The sequence below is a fragment of the Halichoerus grypus genome, chromosome 10 (genome assembly GCF_964656455.1).
Source record: "Halichoerus grypus chromosome 10, mHalGry1.hap1.1, whole genome shotgun sequence".
Classification (NCBI taxonomy): Eukaryota; Metazoa; Chordata; class Mammalia; order Carnivora; family Phocidae; genus Halichoerus; species Halichoerus grypus.
Window position 1 is genome coordinate 8,163,703 of NC_135721.1, and position 18,093 is coordinate 8,181,795.

Below are 18,093 nucleotides of genomic sequence, written 5' to 3' on the forward strand. Positions count from 1 at the left end.
CTCACTCAGCTTGGCGAATTCTCCCAAGTTGCTGCCACCTGGCCCACGGGGGCCCCGCGAGTCGCAGCACACCAGAGCCCAGGCTGTAAGGTTCTAGCAGAACCTACGTTAAAGTCCTTCTTGGGGTTGGGGGCAATCCATTAAAATACAGCTCCAGCAACCCCCAAATCCAGGGATTTTTGTCCTGTCCTGGAAGGTTGTATATAAAGTTACATCTCAAGGTGTGGGGTGTGGAAGAGGCAATGACTTGCTAAGGACACCCAGCAAGTCACTGGCAGAGCTGGGACTGGAACCCAGTGTCCTGATTCCCTTTGGGGGGGGGTCCCCCAGGCTGGGCTTAGGGAGACCCACCCAGAGTGGATCTGGACACTTTTCCGGCTCAGTGACTGAGGAAACAGAATGTGTTCAAGCTGGACTGGCAGGTGAAGTCTTTCTCCCCACAACATTTTATTTTGAAAAATTTCAAACATACAGAAACGGTGAAAAAAGGGTTCAGTGAACACCCATATACCTATGACCTAGATTCTACAATTAACATTTTGTTGTATTTGCTTTGTCACATTTCTATCTATCCCTCTACCATCTGCCAGTCTGAAATGGCTTCTAAATTAAAGACCAACCCCCACAGAAGTCTTCAGCCTCACATACATCAGGCACTCGGTCATCCTGGATGCCCTAGCTGGCCTCTTTGGTCTTCTTCCTTGTCTCTGGACCATGTGGCCAGGGGACCTGGGCCAAGGTATCTGGGCAAACACCATGGCTGTTCCAGGCTGTTCCAGGCTGCTCCAAGCCTCAGCCTGCAGTTGACCTTACAAGAGGTGTCCCATGCAGCAGTCACTGCCCTCTGTACACACACTCATGGGACCTCTTCTAGATGTTCGAGGAGGCCAGAGCTGCCACCCCTCGGCAAGGTAGAGACCCGTCCTGGCTGTGCTGGGGGCACAGCCACCGAAGAGAGAACCACCACCGGGGCAGCCTGCTTCTGGGCTCTGGGCGTTCACCCAGCCCGTCTTTACCGGGAAAACGTCAAGGTCATGGAATGCCAGCCCGCCTGGCCCAGCTCTGGAGGAAGAACCCAGGAGAGAGGAAAGACAGCCCCCACCGGCCCCACCACCTCTGCTTTTGGACTGATGTCCCAGAAGGTCACATCACTCGGCCCCCTCCTCAGGCAAGTGCTGGTGGCCGTCACCCCATCTCCACTCCGGGCTTCCCCACCGCTCACCTGGGCCATAGCAGTGGTACTCCCCTGCCTCTTGCTCTTTCCTGCGGCTTCTCGTTCTTTCCCTTGTGCACTAACTGCAGGCACAGATTGGGCCAGCCCTGTGCCCGGGGCCCTGTCGGCCAGTCTCAGACCTCGCCTCTCCCCCCACAGCCCCCCAATACCAGTGCTCCCTCCTGCATCCACGCTTTTCCTGCTCGCCCCAATTTTTCCACCTGGCAAATCCTCTCCCCCTCTTCACTCCTTGGGGCACCTCTTGCTTGAAAGCAGAATCTCCAGTGCGAGCTCGGGTTGTTGGCTGAACTCGTCCCCACACCCCAGGGGCGCCGGGCAAACCTCCAGAGAGTATGGCTTTGTCGGCGCTGTGTTGTCCGGGGGTCTGTTTCCCAGCTGCGCAGAGAAGGGAGCACCACGCCCAGCGGATCGGCCCACAGGAAGTTTCAAGGAAAGAGCCATGCATCTGCCCACACATACAGGGGGCATTCAGAAGCCGGGAGGGCTGGAAGTGCCCGGTGCTGGGGGCAGAAGCCATGAGGGAGGGGGGCCTGGAGCCACAGAGCGACGTGGGCCGCACTGGGTCAGAGCAGAATCGCGGCCGAAGGCTCAGAACACGACTCCACCCCCCCACCGTGTTCTCCTTGTTTCCTTCAGAGGATCTAAAGTCAAGGCCAAGCCTCAGCGAGTAACCGGGGGACCTCGGACCCTCACTTAATCCCGCTGGTGAGGGCCTCGGTTCCCTCCGAGGTAGCATGGGGCTGGAAATGCCTGTCTTGGAGGACCCGGGTTCAGCGAGATGAAGGATGGTGCTTTGTAAGCCCTCAGGCTGATGCGGGTAGAACGGGTAGTAACTGCACAGTGTCACTGATTTTCCCTTGCCGGCCACCGCTCAGAACCCCTCCGGCAGCCGAGCGTCGGCCGGCATCCGCTCTGGAGCTCACAAAGCACCTCCATCCGCCTTCTCGCGGGAGCCCCGCATCTGCGCCTCCGCGGGGGAGCTGGAAGGATGACTATTGTCAGTTCACAGGCCCCAGGAGGGACAGGGGCTGCTCAAGGTCATGTGGCAATTGGAGGACGGGCCCCAACCCCCAACCCCCACCCCCACCCCCCCTGCACCCTGTCTTTTCTTACTGCCCCAGAAATCCGGGCTTTGGTCGCTCCCCCATCCCCCATGCTGTTTTGAGGTCTCCAGCCAGGGGGCCAGGGGGCAGAGCTGAGGGGCAGCTGAGCTGGGCCTGGCACTGACGCAGAAACTCTCTCCAACCCCCCCCTCGGGGTTCAGATGTCACACACACACTTGGGAGCTGCCCTGTCCCCCGGGCAACAGTCAACACAGGCAGAAGCTCGAAACACAGCTAGGCTCAAGTGCTCTCCCCAGCCCGCATCAGCCACCCTGAGCTTGGGGTCTAGAGGGCCAGTGAGGGGGACCCCTGCTCAGGCTTTCCTGGAGTTGGGAGTGGAGGGGGTCCCAGGAGAGGTCCGAGCTCAGACAGGAGCCTCTCTCTCTCTCTCCGTCTCTCTCAGTTTCTCTATTTCTCTGTCTCTCTGCCACACACACACACACACACACACACACACACACATGGGGAGCCACCCCACCCCTGGGTTCCGGAGAAGCACATCAGCTGGGTACCAGCTGCCCTCAACCAGGCTGTCAGCCTTAGACTCCTCCACGGCCCGGGCTGGCCCTGTGGTGGGCAGGGGTCTCGCCGGCAATCGCCAAACCCCCCAGGCCCCAGAAGCAGAGCACTTGGCCCTGGGAACTAATGGTGTGCAGCAGGACCAGCTGTGGAGGGAGCTCTTGGAGGCCGAGAGGAGGGGCCAACAGCGCTGGTGAGTGCCCTGCCTGAGCCCCAGCTAATTCAGGGTCTAGGGAGCTTCTGGAAGCAGAGAGACCCATGAGAAGGAGTAAGCCAGGCAAATGGTGTTGATGGAAAAGTGCTCTGGGCCAGACCGGAACCTAGAGGGTGGGAGGGAGAGGTGGGCAGGGGCCAGGTGACCTCCCTCCTTCACTCTGGGGTCCCATCTGCCTTTGGAATAATCTCCCCAGCTGGAGCTCCTGGGAAAGCGCTGTAGGCCGGCCAGGAAGTCATGACAGCACTGGGGGTTTGGGACGCCCTGGCCCTCTGACCCAGGAGAGAGACATCCCTTCATGCACTCATTCAATCCGGACATTCCTAGGAGAGCCGCCCCGTCAGGCTGTAATGAGGGACAAGACAGCCCTAAACCCGGCTCCTTGGAGCCTCCATTCTCAGGACAGGGCAGCCAAAAAGCAAGCAGAGAGACGAAGTACAGTGTGATGAGTGTCAGGGAGCGAGGGGAGGGTGGGCGCCTTCTTTTTACGGAGGCCTCTCCGAGGACATAGCACTGAGGCGGAGCCCTGAAATCTGAGGGGCCAAGAAGAGTTTGGTGTATTTCAAAACAAAACAAAGACTGTCCGTGTGGCCGAGGCCGTCAGTGAGGGGACGGGAGCCTCAAGATAAGCAGTAGGAGGAACATCTCATATACTGTAAAAGATCATATTTTTAAATGTAATGAGACACCATCAAGGGTTTTAAGGAAGAGCATGATGTGATCTAGCCGAAGATCTGTGGAAAAATTCAAGGCATGTTTTTATGGTAGAATTCCAACAATTGTTGATGGATTGGAGTGAGAATGTGTGTGTGGTGTGTACGTGTGTGGCATGTGGGGTGTGGGTCTGGGGGGTACATATGTGCGGTGTGCGGTGTGCGTGCAGTGTTGGTGTAGAGAGCGGGGGTGTGGGGGGGTGCATGTGTGCTGGGTGTGGGTTATGAGTAGGGTGCGTGCAGTGGGGGTGTATACGTGGGGTGTACGTGGGGTGCATGGGGGGACGTTCACAAGGACAGGGCTCTCTGGTGCGGGGCGATCCGCGCGGGAGGACCCGGGAGCTGAGCGGATGTGGGCGCGGGGAGGAGGTGTCAGGGGGCCGGACCTCCAGCCTGGATCGTTAGTGGGATGATCCAGGGGTTCATCCCTGGGTGAACTGCGGCTCCGGGGTGAAGATGCGAGAGCTGGTGGGGTGTTCAAGGCCGGACACCTCCGGGTGGCCGCCCAGGAGGCCGCGGAGTGGCAGGAATCAGGAGCTGGGCACTGGCCCCACAGGGACGAAAAGCAGAGAGGCGGCCAGGCGTGGAGGGGAGAACGGACGTGACCGCTGAGGGACAGGGCGTTTCTCCTGGGGGTGACAAAAAGAGCGGTGACGGTGCAGGACTCTGAATATACTGGAAACCACTGGACCAGACCCTCTGCAAGGGTGAACTTTATGACACGTGGATCTGCTCACGAGCGAGAAAGAAGCCACGCTCCCCGGGAAGGGCTCCCAGAGATGAGGTGGCAGCACAGAGCCAGCAACAGTCACCGGACGGCAAGTAGCCAGGAGACCGAGAGAAGCTGCCAGAGAAGAAAGGGGTCCCAGACCCCAAGAGGAAGAGTTTAGGGAAATCCAGAGCCGCGCTCCCCACAGAAATACAGTATGAGCCACATCTGAAATCTTCCATATTCTAGAAGCAGCCTTAAAAATATATATATAACAGGAAACTAGTGAAATCCATTTTAATGGTGTATCTTATCCAAAATATTATCTTTGGGGCATGTAGTCAATATTTTTAAAAGTATTGAGATAATTTCACATTCTTCTTTGTACCAAGTCTTTGAAATCAGGTCTTACAGCACCTGAGATGTGCTCCGTAAACCCCTCTCCTGAGGTTTTTCTGGATAGAGAAACTGAGGGCCCAAGAGCACAGTGACCTCGTTCAGGGCCACACAGCCCGCAAAGCAGGCAGCAAGCAGAGCGAGGACAGGGACCGGGTGTTCCCACCTCCTACCTCGCTGGCTCTCGCTAAGTCTTAGTGTGGCTCTGAGGTCAAGGTCCCTGCCTTCTGTCAATTCAAAACCAAAGCTATTGGAACATGGCTCCCACATGACAGAAGAGGGGGTGACGAGGGGGTGACAGTGGGTGGGAGGGTCAGGACACTTGGGGAGGATGGGAGGAGATGAATGGGCCGGGGGGGACGCAAGGGTCAACTGCGGAGGGGAAGCAGATGAGGGAACAGGGCCCCAGGAAGGGTCAGGTGGGGAGGTTCCCAACGTCTCAGGAGGGTAGGCTAAAGACAGAGAGCTCCACTCAAAGTCTGAGCACAGAACAATGAGGCAACTTGGAAAAGAACCAAAAACAACCTCTAGAAAAAAAAAATCTGTAATGTTGAAATACAAAACACAACTGAAGTGAGAATTCATAAACTCAGATTCATCACAATTACTCGGAAAGACAAGGAGGGGGAACACATGGAAGAAGAATTAGAACCCTAGAGAATAGAGCAAGAAGATCCAACATACCTATCAACAGAGCTCCCCAAGGGGAGGCTGGGAGAGATGAAATTTTGGAGGGGGAAAGTGTTCGAGAATTTTCTAGAACCGAAGAAATGCACGCATGCACAGACACTGGAGGATGTGCTCCACAACAGGAGAGTACACAAGAAAGGAAGACCCGGGACCCCGAAAGAGAGGACCCCCGAGGGGAGGTCAGGACGGCAGGAGCGGGTCCTGGGCAGCAACCCTCGTGGGAGCAGGGCGACCCAGTCTCCCAGACAGTGGCCTCTAGAGAACAAACGTGAATGAGCCGGTGGATTACCTGTTGCATTTGACTGTGTGGAAGATCATACAGGGAGGGCTTTACAATTTTGTTGGAGAGTTTGGAATCAGTGATCTGTACACGGAAAGCTAAGAAAACCAGGGGGATTATAAACCCTAGAAAAAAATTCCAAGTTGTGCAAGGAAGGAAAGGGGATCCCATGATCCTAGATAGTTGCTCAGTGAACAGTATTTACAGAATCCTAAAGATACAAACAATACATATCAGTTCAGCCCAAATCCATAATACAATAATTTTGGAAGAAATGAGGAAAGGGAAAAGGGGCAAGAAAGCTAACTCATAATCTCCCATAATAGAAAGTCTACAGATATGTTTAGTTTCAAAAACCCAAGAAATGGCAACCTGGATTTACCATTCCGTGATGGGCCCAAAGAAACAGCAAAAGGGCTGGAAACGTGACCAGACGCTGTAGGGTTCGGGGGCTATGAGGATTGGGGCAGAGAAGCCTGTTTTTATTTTAAGTCTCACAGAATTGTTCAACTTCTTAAAAACAGAATAAAATGAAAATTAAATTAGCAGCACAGGTAAAATGCCCTTCTCGTTGTCACTGTCCCGGTCTCCTGCCCTGTCCCCACTGTCCTCTGCTGTGCACATTGAGAGGCTACAAAAAAAAAGTGAGGTTTTTCTTCACGAAACACTTGAGGGCTCCCACGTGGCTCTGAAAATGCAGACGCACACAGTGGGCTCGCAGCTCTGCGTTCCCCATCACGGGCCACCTCCCCTGGTACCACACATCCCACTCCGGGAAATGTCACTAACCCTTGAGATATTTGCTCAGTGTGGAGGCCACACTATAAATACTTGGTTGGTTTGGGGTGTTTGTTTCACTGGATTATTTTAGTTCCCCTGTGACGTAATAAATGCATCGGCGGCATTGACTCGTTCACCTGACACAGTAAAAGCCATTTGTTAAAAAATGTCACGGGATGGTATGACACTGCCCACGTGTTTTCCTTTTCAGGGCTCAGCACTGGAGTTTCCTGAAAGACTATGACCCCCTGGTAAGGCCAACGACGTTCCTTTTTTTCTTTTTTTTTTTTTAAGATTTTATTTATTTACTTAACAGAGAGAGAGACAGCGAGAGAGGAAACACAAGCAGGGGGAGTGGGAGAAGGAGAAGCAGGCTCTCTGCGGAGCAGGGAGCCCGATGCGGGACTTGATCCCAGGACACTGGGATCATGACCTGAGCCAAAGGCAGACGCTTAACGACTGAGCCACCCAGGCGCCCCAGGCCAACGACGCTCCTGACATGCACACTTGCACCGGGCATGTCTGCTCATTCACCTAACGTTTATGGAGGACCTACTGGGTGCTGGATGCTGGAATGGACAGAGACAAAAAAATATACACTGTCTTGTGTCAAGAAACTCAGGGTCTGGGGGAAAGAAAATGCTTAGAGCATTTAGATATTAGTTTTCCCCAATGTTTCTAGATTTTATTAAGATGAACCAACTGGAAATGATAGGTGTCTGCTTCTGGTAATGTTTTCCTCTGTATGAGGATGTCAGCAATGTGTCCCGAGTGATGTGTGGGGGGCGTGCCCCATGTGGAGATGAGCTTGGGGGAACATACGTTGGAAACGAATTCCCTGCTTCTAATATCACCACCTCCAATCCGACTCCACATTGCTACCAGGATAACTTTCCTAAACCATAAAACTGACCATATCTCTCCCCTGCTTAAAATCCTTCAATATACCTGCATTTTTCAGGGTGGCTCACAACGCTCCCCATGATCTAAGCTTGCCTGCCTCCCCACGCTGACCTACATGCTATTTTAGCCACACCTTCGAGCATGCTCTCCCCCTGCCTGAAATGCCCTCCCCACCTTGTCAGTCTGGTGGACTCTTATTCATCACTCAAGTGCGTCCTTCTAGAAATCTCTCCTTCCTGAGCAGGCTCGGTCAGATCCCTCTGTTCTTTACTTGCCAGCATATCCAACCGACTCCTTTGATATAGCCTGTCATGTTCCAGTGATCCATTTCAGCAGGCTGTGGGCTCCCTAAGAGAAAGGACAAAACCAGCTTCACCGCTGTACCCCACTCACCAGCCGTGCCCTACCCCCCAGCACCTAGCAAATATTTAGCACTCAGCTGATGTTGGATAAATGACCGAATGTTGGATGAATGTGGCTGTAAGAACGGTCAAAGAACCAGCCTGGGAAATGAGCAGCGCGCCAAGTCATCCCAGGCAGTAGCCACGCCTTGCCAGCTTTAGGCGAAGGTTTAACGTCCGCCTTCCCAGCCCGTGGGCTTGCTGCCTGCCCTGGGATAGAAGATGTCGTTCATGAGACCTGAAATCCTACACTGAGCTCCTGGCCTGGGCTTCCAGCCTACAGACTCCCCCTGCCAAGGGCTAGGGATTAGCAACCTGACCACCGACACCTGCATCACGCCCAAAGGTGTGGGGCCCCCTCGGCCCGGAATTTCCCAGGGGAAAGCGCGGATCCTGTTCCTTCTGTTCCTTCGCTGGTCCTGTAACCCCTATTTGCCCCAGGGTAGCCCCGAGTGCACCTGACACGAGGGCTCATCAGATTATTCTCAGCTCATGCAGTAACTCACTCATTCACCTTCCAGCCATGTGCGCGAATGCTCAGACCCCCAGGCCGGGAACAGACCCAAATGCCATCCGTGGCGGGGTGGGTAAATAACGTGGAATGTTCACAAGCCACACGAGGGCGCGTACCGTGTAGCAAGGACAACGAAGGAGTTGTAGCCACACACAAAAACGTGCACGAACCTCGAAAACACGTTCCTGAGAGAAAGGAGCCACGGTCTTACTAAGATAAAGTTCAAAACCAGGAGTTAGAGAGGGAGCCCGGGCTGCCTCGGGGGTGGGGACAGTGACTGAGGGGTCTGAGCAGCTGGGTCCGGGGCGTGTGGCATTTCCCTACGCGGGTGGGGTTGCACAGACTTGCCCACGGCGTGGAGGCTCGTGGAGCCGGACGGTTACGATGTGGGAACGTTTCTGGCTTCCCCGGGGCGGAACTGGGGTGGAGGCAGCTGGAGGATGGTGCCTGCAGAGGCCACCGGCCCCCTTCCCCTCCCGTCCCTGCTGAGGGCCTGGCCGCGTGCACGCCTCTCCCCTGTTCCGGGCAGCTTGTGACACCACCTTTCCCCTCTCTTCAGGGCAACCAGAAGGAGCCTGTGCAGTTGCCAGAGTCCGTTCCTCTCTTCTCCGACACGGTCCCCAACTCCACGAACCAGGTGGTGGGCAGCAGGGTGGGCACGCCCCTGGGGCAAACCCTCATCGGCATGGACTTCTTCTTTGTGGACGGCGTCCGGAAGAAGAAGCTGGAAGCCGAGCTGCAGCCCGTGTAGGAGGCCGAGGTGGGTGTAGGGGCAGCGCGGGGAGGCTGTGGGCTGAGCCGGCCCCTCGGCCCCAGTCAACGGCCCCCACGCGTCCGCCGGGCTTTCCTTCTCTCCGGGCCCCCGCACAGCCTTTCCGAGGGCTCCACTGGCCCGTTTTCACTCATGAGATTAGAAGGACTCCAGGAGCTTGCCCCTGGTCTTGGACCCGGCAGGGCTGGGGACTCCCTCTCGGGACCCGTGCGAGGCAGCCCTGCGTCTGTGGTCACGAGCGGACGGCCTGGGTTCAAATTGTGCTCCTGACTCTGAGCGGCTGTGTGACGTTGGGCAGGTTGTTCGAACCCTCTGTGCCTCCATCCCCCCGCCCCGGACATGGTGTACTGGTTTCCTATTGCCACCATCACAGTGGCCACTCACCAAGGGGCTGCAAAGAGCACGTATGTCCTATCTTACAGCGCTGGAGGTCAGAAATCCAAAGTGGGTCTCCCCGGACTGAAATCAAGGTGTGCGAGGGCTGCGTTTCTTTCTGGAGGCTAAAGGCATCGGACTCCTCGCCTTTTCCAGCTTCTAGAGAGAGGTTGCCCACATTCCTTGGACCGTGGCTCCCTCATCTCTGAAAGCAGAATGGTAGCATCTCCAATCTCCAAACCTCTCTCTCTCTCTCTGCCTCCTTCCCTCCATCTTTTAAGACATCCACGATAATCTCTCCATCTCACAGTTCTCAATTTAACCAGGATGCAAAACCCCTTTTGCGTGTAAGGTAACATATTCCCAAGCCCCGAGGATTAGGACAGGGGCGTCTTTGGTGGATTATTTTTCTGCCTACCACGTACAGAAATAATAAAAGTACTGATTCTAGAAGGTTGTCGTGGAGATGACATGGGCTACCACGTGTAACCGTTCAGAGCAGTGCCTGGACCATGGTATGAGGGTGTGTTTGCTGAGGACACCCTTCTCTTGGGAGGGAGAGTAGCATCCCGGTGAACGATGCAGGGAAGATGTGGGTCCTCACACAGGGGCTGCTGGGAGGTCAGCCCTTGGGTCAGTCTCTCCATCTCCTTCGTTACTGTGTGATGTTCTGGGTGGTCACAGTGAGGCCGGAGCCAAGCTGGGAGGAGCCCACCGAGCTGAGGTCCTGCCGGCCGCCCCGGGGACCTGTGACCCAGACCCACTCCACGCCCTCTGTGCTCTGGGGAGGCCATGGGGGGGCTGGGCCTGGGCTCAGCCACAGTAAGAAAGGGGAGCAGGGTGCCTGGGATCCAGATGGGGTCTTATTTCCATTTGAGAGAGAGGGTGGAAGCAAGAGATATTCTGGGAACTCCCAGGAGGTAGGAAAAGTCGAGGTTAAATGCAGATGCTGGTGGTGGGGCCCATGCAGACCAGAGGGAATCATCCAGAGCTTCTCTGCCTGTGTCTGGAGGGAGGGTAGGAAGCCCAGGGACAGGTGTGGGTTCTGCCACTCCCTGGGAGCAGAGCCACCTACAGACAATGCGACTATTGAGCACAGACTCTGTACTTGGCACATTACCTGAATGGTCTCTTGTAAGGGTTATGTCACCATTTGAGAGATTTGGAAACTGAGCTGAAGACCTCATTCAATCTGGCCAGGGTCCCATAGCTAGTGAAGAGCCAGACTCACGCCTGACTCACCATACCGAATTCTTCTCTCCGGGTCTCAGTCTTCACAGCTGTAAAATGGGGGCAGAGAGACTGATTCTCAGGATGTCACCAGCTCAGCACTCTCTCTGTGGGCGTGCAAGCATGCAGTGAGTACTGAACCAGGCCGGTTTACAGAGTGCATTCGCGGGCTGTTGTCACGCTGTGTGACACACCACTCCATTTCTTGCTCACGGGTCTGCATGGACTTGGCCCCAAGCTTCAGGCTGAGTCCAAGTCTGTCCATATGTCTCTCATTCCCCTGGACCAACAGCTTCCCGGGGCACGTTCTCGTGGCACATCAGCAGAGCCCAAGAGCTCTAACAAGTCAGAGTAAGGCTGAGGGATTCTTTCTTTGCCTTTTATAACTGCTTCTCTGAGTTCCTCTGCCTCATTCTCCTCTCTGTGGCAGAACCAGCATCTCTGCTTTCATGCAAAACAAAACAAAACAAAAAAATAAGACCACTATCCAGGGAACATACGAGGTGAGCCCAGAGTTTCTTCCTATGCCAGTAAGTAAAGAAGTGTTCAAAACCGGATGGGGAGCCTCAAAGGGATGGATGTCAGAACCAGCCTGAAGGGGCTCCCAGGGGCCAAATTTGGGACAAGATGAGCAGCAAAATGATGCCCATACCTGACTTCACCTGTGGCCACCCACCCCTTACAGCTTCCAAGCAAAACCAGTGCCCATAAATCCCATCAAAGTGTAACAACAACAACAACAATAATAAAGCCATGAGTTCATATCAATAAGTTCAAAATTTTTTAAGTACAGGAAGAAAAGTTCTTCTCTACTAAAGAATGTAGAATAAATGATAAAAACAGAAAATCACCATTTTATCACTGATTTAGGTAAGAATCAGTAAAAGACACTAAAAGCACTATGGGAAAGATTCTTAGGGAGTGATAAATGGTGAAGTCTGGGAGACTCCCCTTAACAACACATTATTAAACTTAAACCTCGCCAACCAGAGGACAGCGGACAGCAGGTGCCTCCTGATGGGACCCACTGGGGAGGAGCGCCCACCCCGGGAGCACTCCCGCCTGCCCCACATGACCTGAGCCACATCATGAAGAGACGCCGGACATGCCCCAACAGAGGAGCACTCTGCCAAACAGCTGGCCTTGACTCTTCAAAACGTCAATATCATAAGAGACACGGGACGGCTGAGGATCTGATCCACATTAAAGGCAGTGCAGAAAATATTCAGGACCAGCTCCCACGACAAAGCAAAAGCAGCTCTAAAGGACACTTTGCAGACTAAGCATCAGATGATAAGCACTAAATAGTAGACAATAGCATTGTACCCATGTTAAGTTTGCACAGCATGATCGTTCTAGCAAGGTGATGTCGGAGAATGCCCCTGTTCTTAAGAGATGTATGTGCAGTGGTTGGGGTAGAGTGTCATCATGTCTAAGACTCACTTGCACTGCAGAGCCCCCCTCCTGGCAACTCCCCACCCTCCTGAGGATACAGAGGAGCCCCAGAGCTCAGCCACCCAGTCAGATGGGTCAACGTGCTATGGGATGTCCCAGCTGGGACACGGGGGCTGGGATTCCCCATCTTCCTGCAGGGCCCATACCTGACTCCCCCTAGGGTAACCCACTCCCCACAGCTTCAGAAGCAAAGCCAATACCCACAAATCCCAAAAACACTCCATTAGTTTGCACTCAGTAAGGAACTACCATATATTATATGCCTACTGTGTACCTCTCAGAACATTTATGAGGTGGGTAAGATTATCCCTATTTTAAAATGAAGAAATTGAGGCCTAGGGAAGTTAAGAGCTTGCCCATCTCACGCAGCCTGTAAGGGCCACGCTGGGAAGACAGCAGAGGCTGGCAAGACACCTGGGTCCCACGCCCACATCAGCTACATCCGGGGCGTCATGCAAAGCAGCCAGTTCAGGGAGAGGCTTACAGCCAGGTAGAAATCCTCTTCCTACAACCCCGCCTCAGCCGGCTGACCCCCAGAGTGGGCAGCTTCTGTCTTTGGCCCGGTGGTTTTGTTTGTCCCACACCGGAGAAGGACAGCTCTGTCTCACACAGGTCCCACAGGCAGGGAGCACTCCCAGAAGAGTAGGGATGGGCTGGGCCCCGGACTGGAGCCTCTCTCTCCTGTCACTGTTCCTGTGGGCCCAGGATGAAGAGAGGGAGAGCAGCTGGGGGGGAGCGGAGGGGACCACAGCCACTTGGCAGGGCCAGGAATTTCCAACATGGAACCACCACAAAATGGAAAAAGGCTTCTTGCTTCAGCAGGTAAGTGGAACGCCATAATGAAAGCGAAACACCGGGCACGCGGCAGGTGCTCCACTTCTAGATGCTTCTACGGTTGTCACTGCCGCTGTTGATAAGTCTTTGATGTTTGTAAGAAAGCTCTTTACTTCCCTATTTTACTTCCTGCGAGCAGTAACTGTCCGCTGCTGAGCGATCTAACCAGGGCTGAGGCCCGCAGGATTCCCCCCGCACGTGCAGAAGCAGGACACCCAAATCGTGTCATCTGACCATTAGCGGAGTTTACCGAAACCATGGGGGATACTTAGTCCACTGTGTAGATCCCCTCTGCACATAACACCTGAAATGATGCCTCGACATACCTGAGACTCGATCCCAAATCCAAGGAGAGCAGAAGTGCTCCCCCTTAGTGCTCCTGAGGGCCGCCTCCCCCTCTTCCAGGGGTGTCCTGCTCCCTGCCTGATGCCCCGCACACTCGTGCCCTCTTCCCTCGCCATCCTCGGCCGCTCACAGGACAGAACCCAGAACTCACAACCGCAGGTCCACGGCCATGGCCAGCGGCGTCCTTGTTGTATTCAGAGCAGCAGAGGGTTTTGGAAGAGTCGGGGAGACAGGACACGGAGGCCGGGCAGTGCTCTTTGCCCTGAGACGATCCCAGACATAGGCGTGGCCATGGCCCGCTGCTTCTTGGCAGTCTCTGCCAGACTTCCTGCAGCCTTGGTCCTCGGAGCCAGCCCTTGGCCCTGCAACTCAGATACTCTCTTCTCCCCATGCCCGGTGTCCGGGCCCTCTCCAGCTCCCCGTCTCCTCCCCCCACCCCTGCCCCGAGCACTGGGAGCCCTGCAATCTGTCTGAGTGACAGAGCCCTCACAGCGCTGAGGGTCGTGAGATGGGAAACCAGGGCTGAGCCACGCAGACTTCAGACAGAAAGCTCCCCACTGCCCCTGCGGGGGCCTCAGCCCTCCACCTCCAGCTTCCACCCCCGAACATACCAGAGTGCCAACAGCTTAGATGAGACTTGCCCTGCAGAATTCCCACCATCCAGTAAGGCATAATAAACAGAAATTGTGTCTTCTGTCCAAAGCACCCCAGATCCTGGGAGCATCCTCATAGTGCCACACGCGGAGGGCATGGTCACGTGAAGTCACTGGCGGTGACGGCCCAACGATGAAGCTGGGGGTGGCAGACGCCCCGGCAGTCCACCTTCTCGCGGGACCGATTCCTGCCAAGCAGGAGCACCCCAGGAGGCTCAGAGGCAGAAAGCACCACCCCAGGACCCTTCCAGAAGTACAGAGACATAGGAACGCGCGTCCTTCTGGGACAGCTGGGCCTTGACGCCTTGTGGCAGGCCCCAGCTTCAGGAGCACCGGGCAGCCGCGGGGGCAGCTTCCTGTGGTGGTGGACATGCCCCCTCCCAGGACAGTTCTTCAGGGAGCCTTCTGTTCCTTACAGACTCTTCCTCCTCTCTGCTTCCTCGTCCTTACACTGCTCAACACTGGGTGATCATAACTAAGCTAAGCACGGAGGACGACTGAGTGGTTTGTCACTGGACCTTCACTGACACATTCTTCTTGGCAGAGGACTTCCAGACCCCTCAAAGTTCCAGAACATTCTGTCGTCTCGTGGGACCCTGTCCTGGAGGCTCGCCCGGACTCATTTTGATTTTACCATAGCGAGCAACCTCACAAGCATCCAAATCTGTGACACAAAGGAAAGCTATGTTGACCTTTTTGTTCCCGAAGGCTGGGGTGGTAGTGAGGGTGGCCTGCTATCGAGGCCACTCGATTTATGTAAGACGATGCAACAGGATCTTCAGTGCGGCTAACAGTAAAGAAGACACTCCTGCAGTTGCCGCTTCAAAGATTAGCTGCCTTTTTTTTTCTTTTAAGAAAAAGTCCCAAAATCAATACAGCTTTTATTGCATCTTTAAAATACCACAAATAAGTCTGAAAAATCATCCAGCATCTTGCTGTTTCTATAGCTGGACAACTTAGATCTTATGCATCAGCCTGCTGAACTGCTCCTTTTTCAGAAACATAGATACCACCTCCCCCCAAATTTTCCAATATCCTTGTTTTTAACAGTTGTGGCTTGCTGAATCAAAGCAGCTGAGTTTGATGCAAGTTTGATATCATTTCTTTCAAGAATTAACTCATCGTTCTGGGCTTGAGATACAGAACAAGCAACACCTGTCCTCACCCAAACCCTGCCGATGTATTTTTCACCAAGAAATTTCAGATTTCGACAAGAGAACCATTCTCCTGGGTAACAATGTTGATGGGGAAGGGAGCACACACAGACCTCATCTTGTAACGAAAGCCCCGTGTTAACGCCCTTGACCACGTTCTGTGCACGACTACAAATAGTGCAGCCAATAGCCATTCTTTTCTAGTTCCCACCATTTGTCAACTCGGAGTCTCTTCCTTTCCTTTCCAAGGAGACTGAGTTCTACATTGATGTGGTTGAAGTCCCTCCAGAGGGTTCCTCCGGGGGCCCTTCACGCTCGCAGTGCGTCCCTTCAGAGCAATGTCGACATTTTCTGGAATGTCGACAGTCTGATTGCTGAGAATGGTCTTCATTCTCGCGGTAGATGTGGCAAAGAGCAGATTAGCTGCATTTTAAATCTATGTCAGGGAATGGCATTTTAACCTCGCTGCGGTCCATTATGCACATAGCAAACGTTTGGCCAAGAGAATCAATATTTATAAAGGTGTCCCACAGGGAGTGCAGTTATCCTCCTTAGGTCCTGCAGCCCGTGCTTCTCAAGCTTAGTGTGCCTTCAAACCGGGGGATCTTGTTAAAAGGAAGATTCTGGGTCAGCATGTGTATGCGTGATATATATATGTTATATATATATAATGTATTTGGATATATACAAAGAATTATGATTTTATATATATATATAAAATATATATATATAAATATGTATTATGGACTAAATTATGTCCCCGGATCCCAAATTCACATGCAGAAGCACCAAACCCAGTGTGACTGTATTTGGAGGTAGGACCTTTAAAGAGGTAATTGAGGTCATAAGGGTGGAGCCCTCGTCCAATAGGACTGGTGTCCTTATAAGAAGAGAGAGACATCAGGGGTGTGTACACCCAGAGAAAGGGCCGCGTGAGGACATAGGGAGAACACAGCGGGGGAGAAGTTCTCACCAGGGACCAACCTTGCCAGCACCTTCCATTTCCAGCCTCCAGAACTATGGGAAAATAAATGTCTGTTGTTTATGCCACCCAGACTGTGGTATTTTGTTAAAGCAGCCCAAGCCGATTAATACAACACACACGCACACGCCCTAGCTCGGTCTCCTAAGAGGGCAGATGCAACTGACACCTCAAAAGTACTAAGCACATCTCATCCCGGGTCTTTGTTTCTAAACACCATGCTCTATTAAAAGGATGTCAGGCTCCTTTGGCAAACGGCTGATTCCCAGGGAAGCCCAGGAGCCCTAGGCAACAGGGCCGGGCTCAGTCAGAGAACTGCAACAACACAGGGCTGGTGGTGCCGATCCATGAGAGCCAACGTTCCGATGAGCACTGGGAAGCTTTTGCTGTACCCATCCTGCAGAGGAGAAAACTGAAGCACCAGGAGGTTGGATGAATGACCTACAGTGAGGCAGCTCGTGTCAGAGCTGGAGCCACCAAGCCATCCCAGCGCCGCTGCTTCCCCCAGACTCCGGGGGAGTGTGCGCACCAAGTAGAAAGGGCACTGCGCCCCCGGGGGGGAACAGAGATGGACTCCAGCTGGGCTGGCTGTGGGACGGGAGGCAAGCTGCCTCACCTTCCTGGAGCACAGATTCTTCCCCTTAAAATGAGGGTAACAAGCACGTCGTGCCTATCTTCTCTCTAGTTTTTAAACTTTTATTATAGAACGGTAATCCCCCTTATACCCATAACCAACGCCAAGAATGATCAACCCACAGCTAATCTTGTTTCTTCTACATCCCCACCCTTCCCCCCCAAGCCCCCAATATTTTGAAGCAAATTCCAGACATATTTCATCTGTATTTCAGGATCTCTAGAAGATAAGGATTAAACACGCACACTCTTTATTTTCCTCTTAAAACTTTCCTTCTGAATATCCTGTTCCCCCTTAGCTTGGGAAGGAGGACCCAATACTTCTGGTTTTTTCCAGAAGAAGGGTTTTGATTGCCCGGGGCGGGGGGGGGGGGCTGGAGGCGCGGGGAGGAGCGTGGGGCAGACAGGAGGAAAGCCTCGAAGCCCAGCTGAGGTTCACAGTACAAAACCAGCCACCGGGGATTCTAGCATTGCATTTGTGTGATTTTCTTTCTGCTTCAGAACCTGGACTGCCCCTGCGATTCTGAGAGCTTGGAGAACACCCTCCACCCCTTCATTTTGTGCCGCGACCACCTTACCTTCCTTTATCATAGAATCTATTTTACCTCCTCAAGAAGAACGTTCCCTCTGAAGTGGTGAGGTGCCCGACTTCTAGGGGATGGGGAGGAGCGCCCCCACACTCAGCGGCAGGAAAGGGCAGGAAATGAGACCACCGCCGGGGGTTCTGGCCCCTCACTGATGGGCAAAGCCTGTGTCCCCAAGTAAAACGAGGAGGGCGCACGTATACGAAGTTGGATCGTTAACGTCGTTACAAGTTTTCATCTCTGAAATGCTTAATGAGAAAAACAAAGAAGGAAAAGCACTTGGGGGGTGAAAAATCCCAACAAAACGGTCCATCCTCCCGCGAGGGGGTGCCCGTTTGCCCGCCCGGGATTCAGCCTGTACCCACCCAACCCATGGGAAAGCGAACTGTCTGGGGTCCCCCGGCAGCTCGGCACCGCGCGAGCCCAACAAGAAAAAGTGAATCACCAGCGGGCACCGCCCGGGTTCGGCGCGGCTGAGCCGCCGCCCCGGGACACGGCGCACCGGGGCGGGGCCGGGGGCGGAGGGGACGGCTGGGGGCGGAGCGCACCGGACGGGGCGGGCCGGCGGGGGGAGGCGGGGAGGGGTCTGGGCGAGCCCGGCACAAGGTGGAAGGCGGGGT

General features: G+C 54.2%; 1 protein-coding gene and 1 long non-coding RNA gene across 3 annotated transcripts; one reads left to right on the forward strand and one right to left on the reverse strand.

The window, feature by feature from the left end:
* Nucleotides 1-2,798: 2,798 nt before the first annotated feature.
* CIMIP5 (ciliary microtubule inner protein 5) lies at nucleotides 2,799-9,207 on the forward strand. The gene is made up of 3 exons (XM_036097587.1): nucleotides 2,799-3,049; nucleotides 6,850-6,889; nucleotides 9,016-9,207. The coding sequence occupies exons 1-3, from the start codon at nucleotides 2,799-2,801 to the stop codon at nucleotides 9,205-9,207; spliced, it is 483 nt and encodes a 160-aa protein (XP_035953480.1).
* On the reverse strand, nucleotides 6,681-17,980 carry LOC118539202 (uncharacterized). 2 transcript variants are annotated; one of them, XR_013441596.1, is made up of 3 exons: nucleotides 17,919-17,980; nucleotides 17,495-17,721; nucleotides 6,681-11,274 (listed from the first exon to the last, which is right to left on the reverse strand). It is a non-coding gene; the product is annotated as an uncharacterized LOC118539202 (long non-coding RNA). The 2 variants fall into 2 exon arrangements; XR_013441597.1 differs by having other exon boundaries at nucleotides 6,681-11,277.
* Nucleotides 17,981-18,093: the final 113 nt, after the last annotated feature.

Excerpts from the sequence above, each read along its gene's own strand:
- CIMIP5 (XM_036097587.1), top strand. The coding sequence starts at position 2,799 with ATGGGGAGCCACCCCACCCCTGGGTTCCGGAGAAGCACATCAGCTGGG. Across the intron at positions 3,050-6,849 it reads AGGAGGGGCCAACAGCGCTG|GGCTCAGCACTGGAGTTTCC; the intron begins GTGAGTGCCCTG and ends TTTCCTTTTCAG. Across the intron at positions 6,890-9,015 it reads TGAAAGACTATGACCCCCTG|GGCAACCAGAAGGAGCCTGT; the intron begins GTAAGGCCAACG and ends CCCTCTCTTCAG.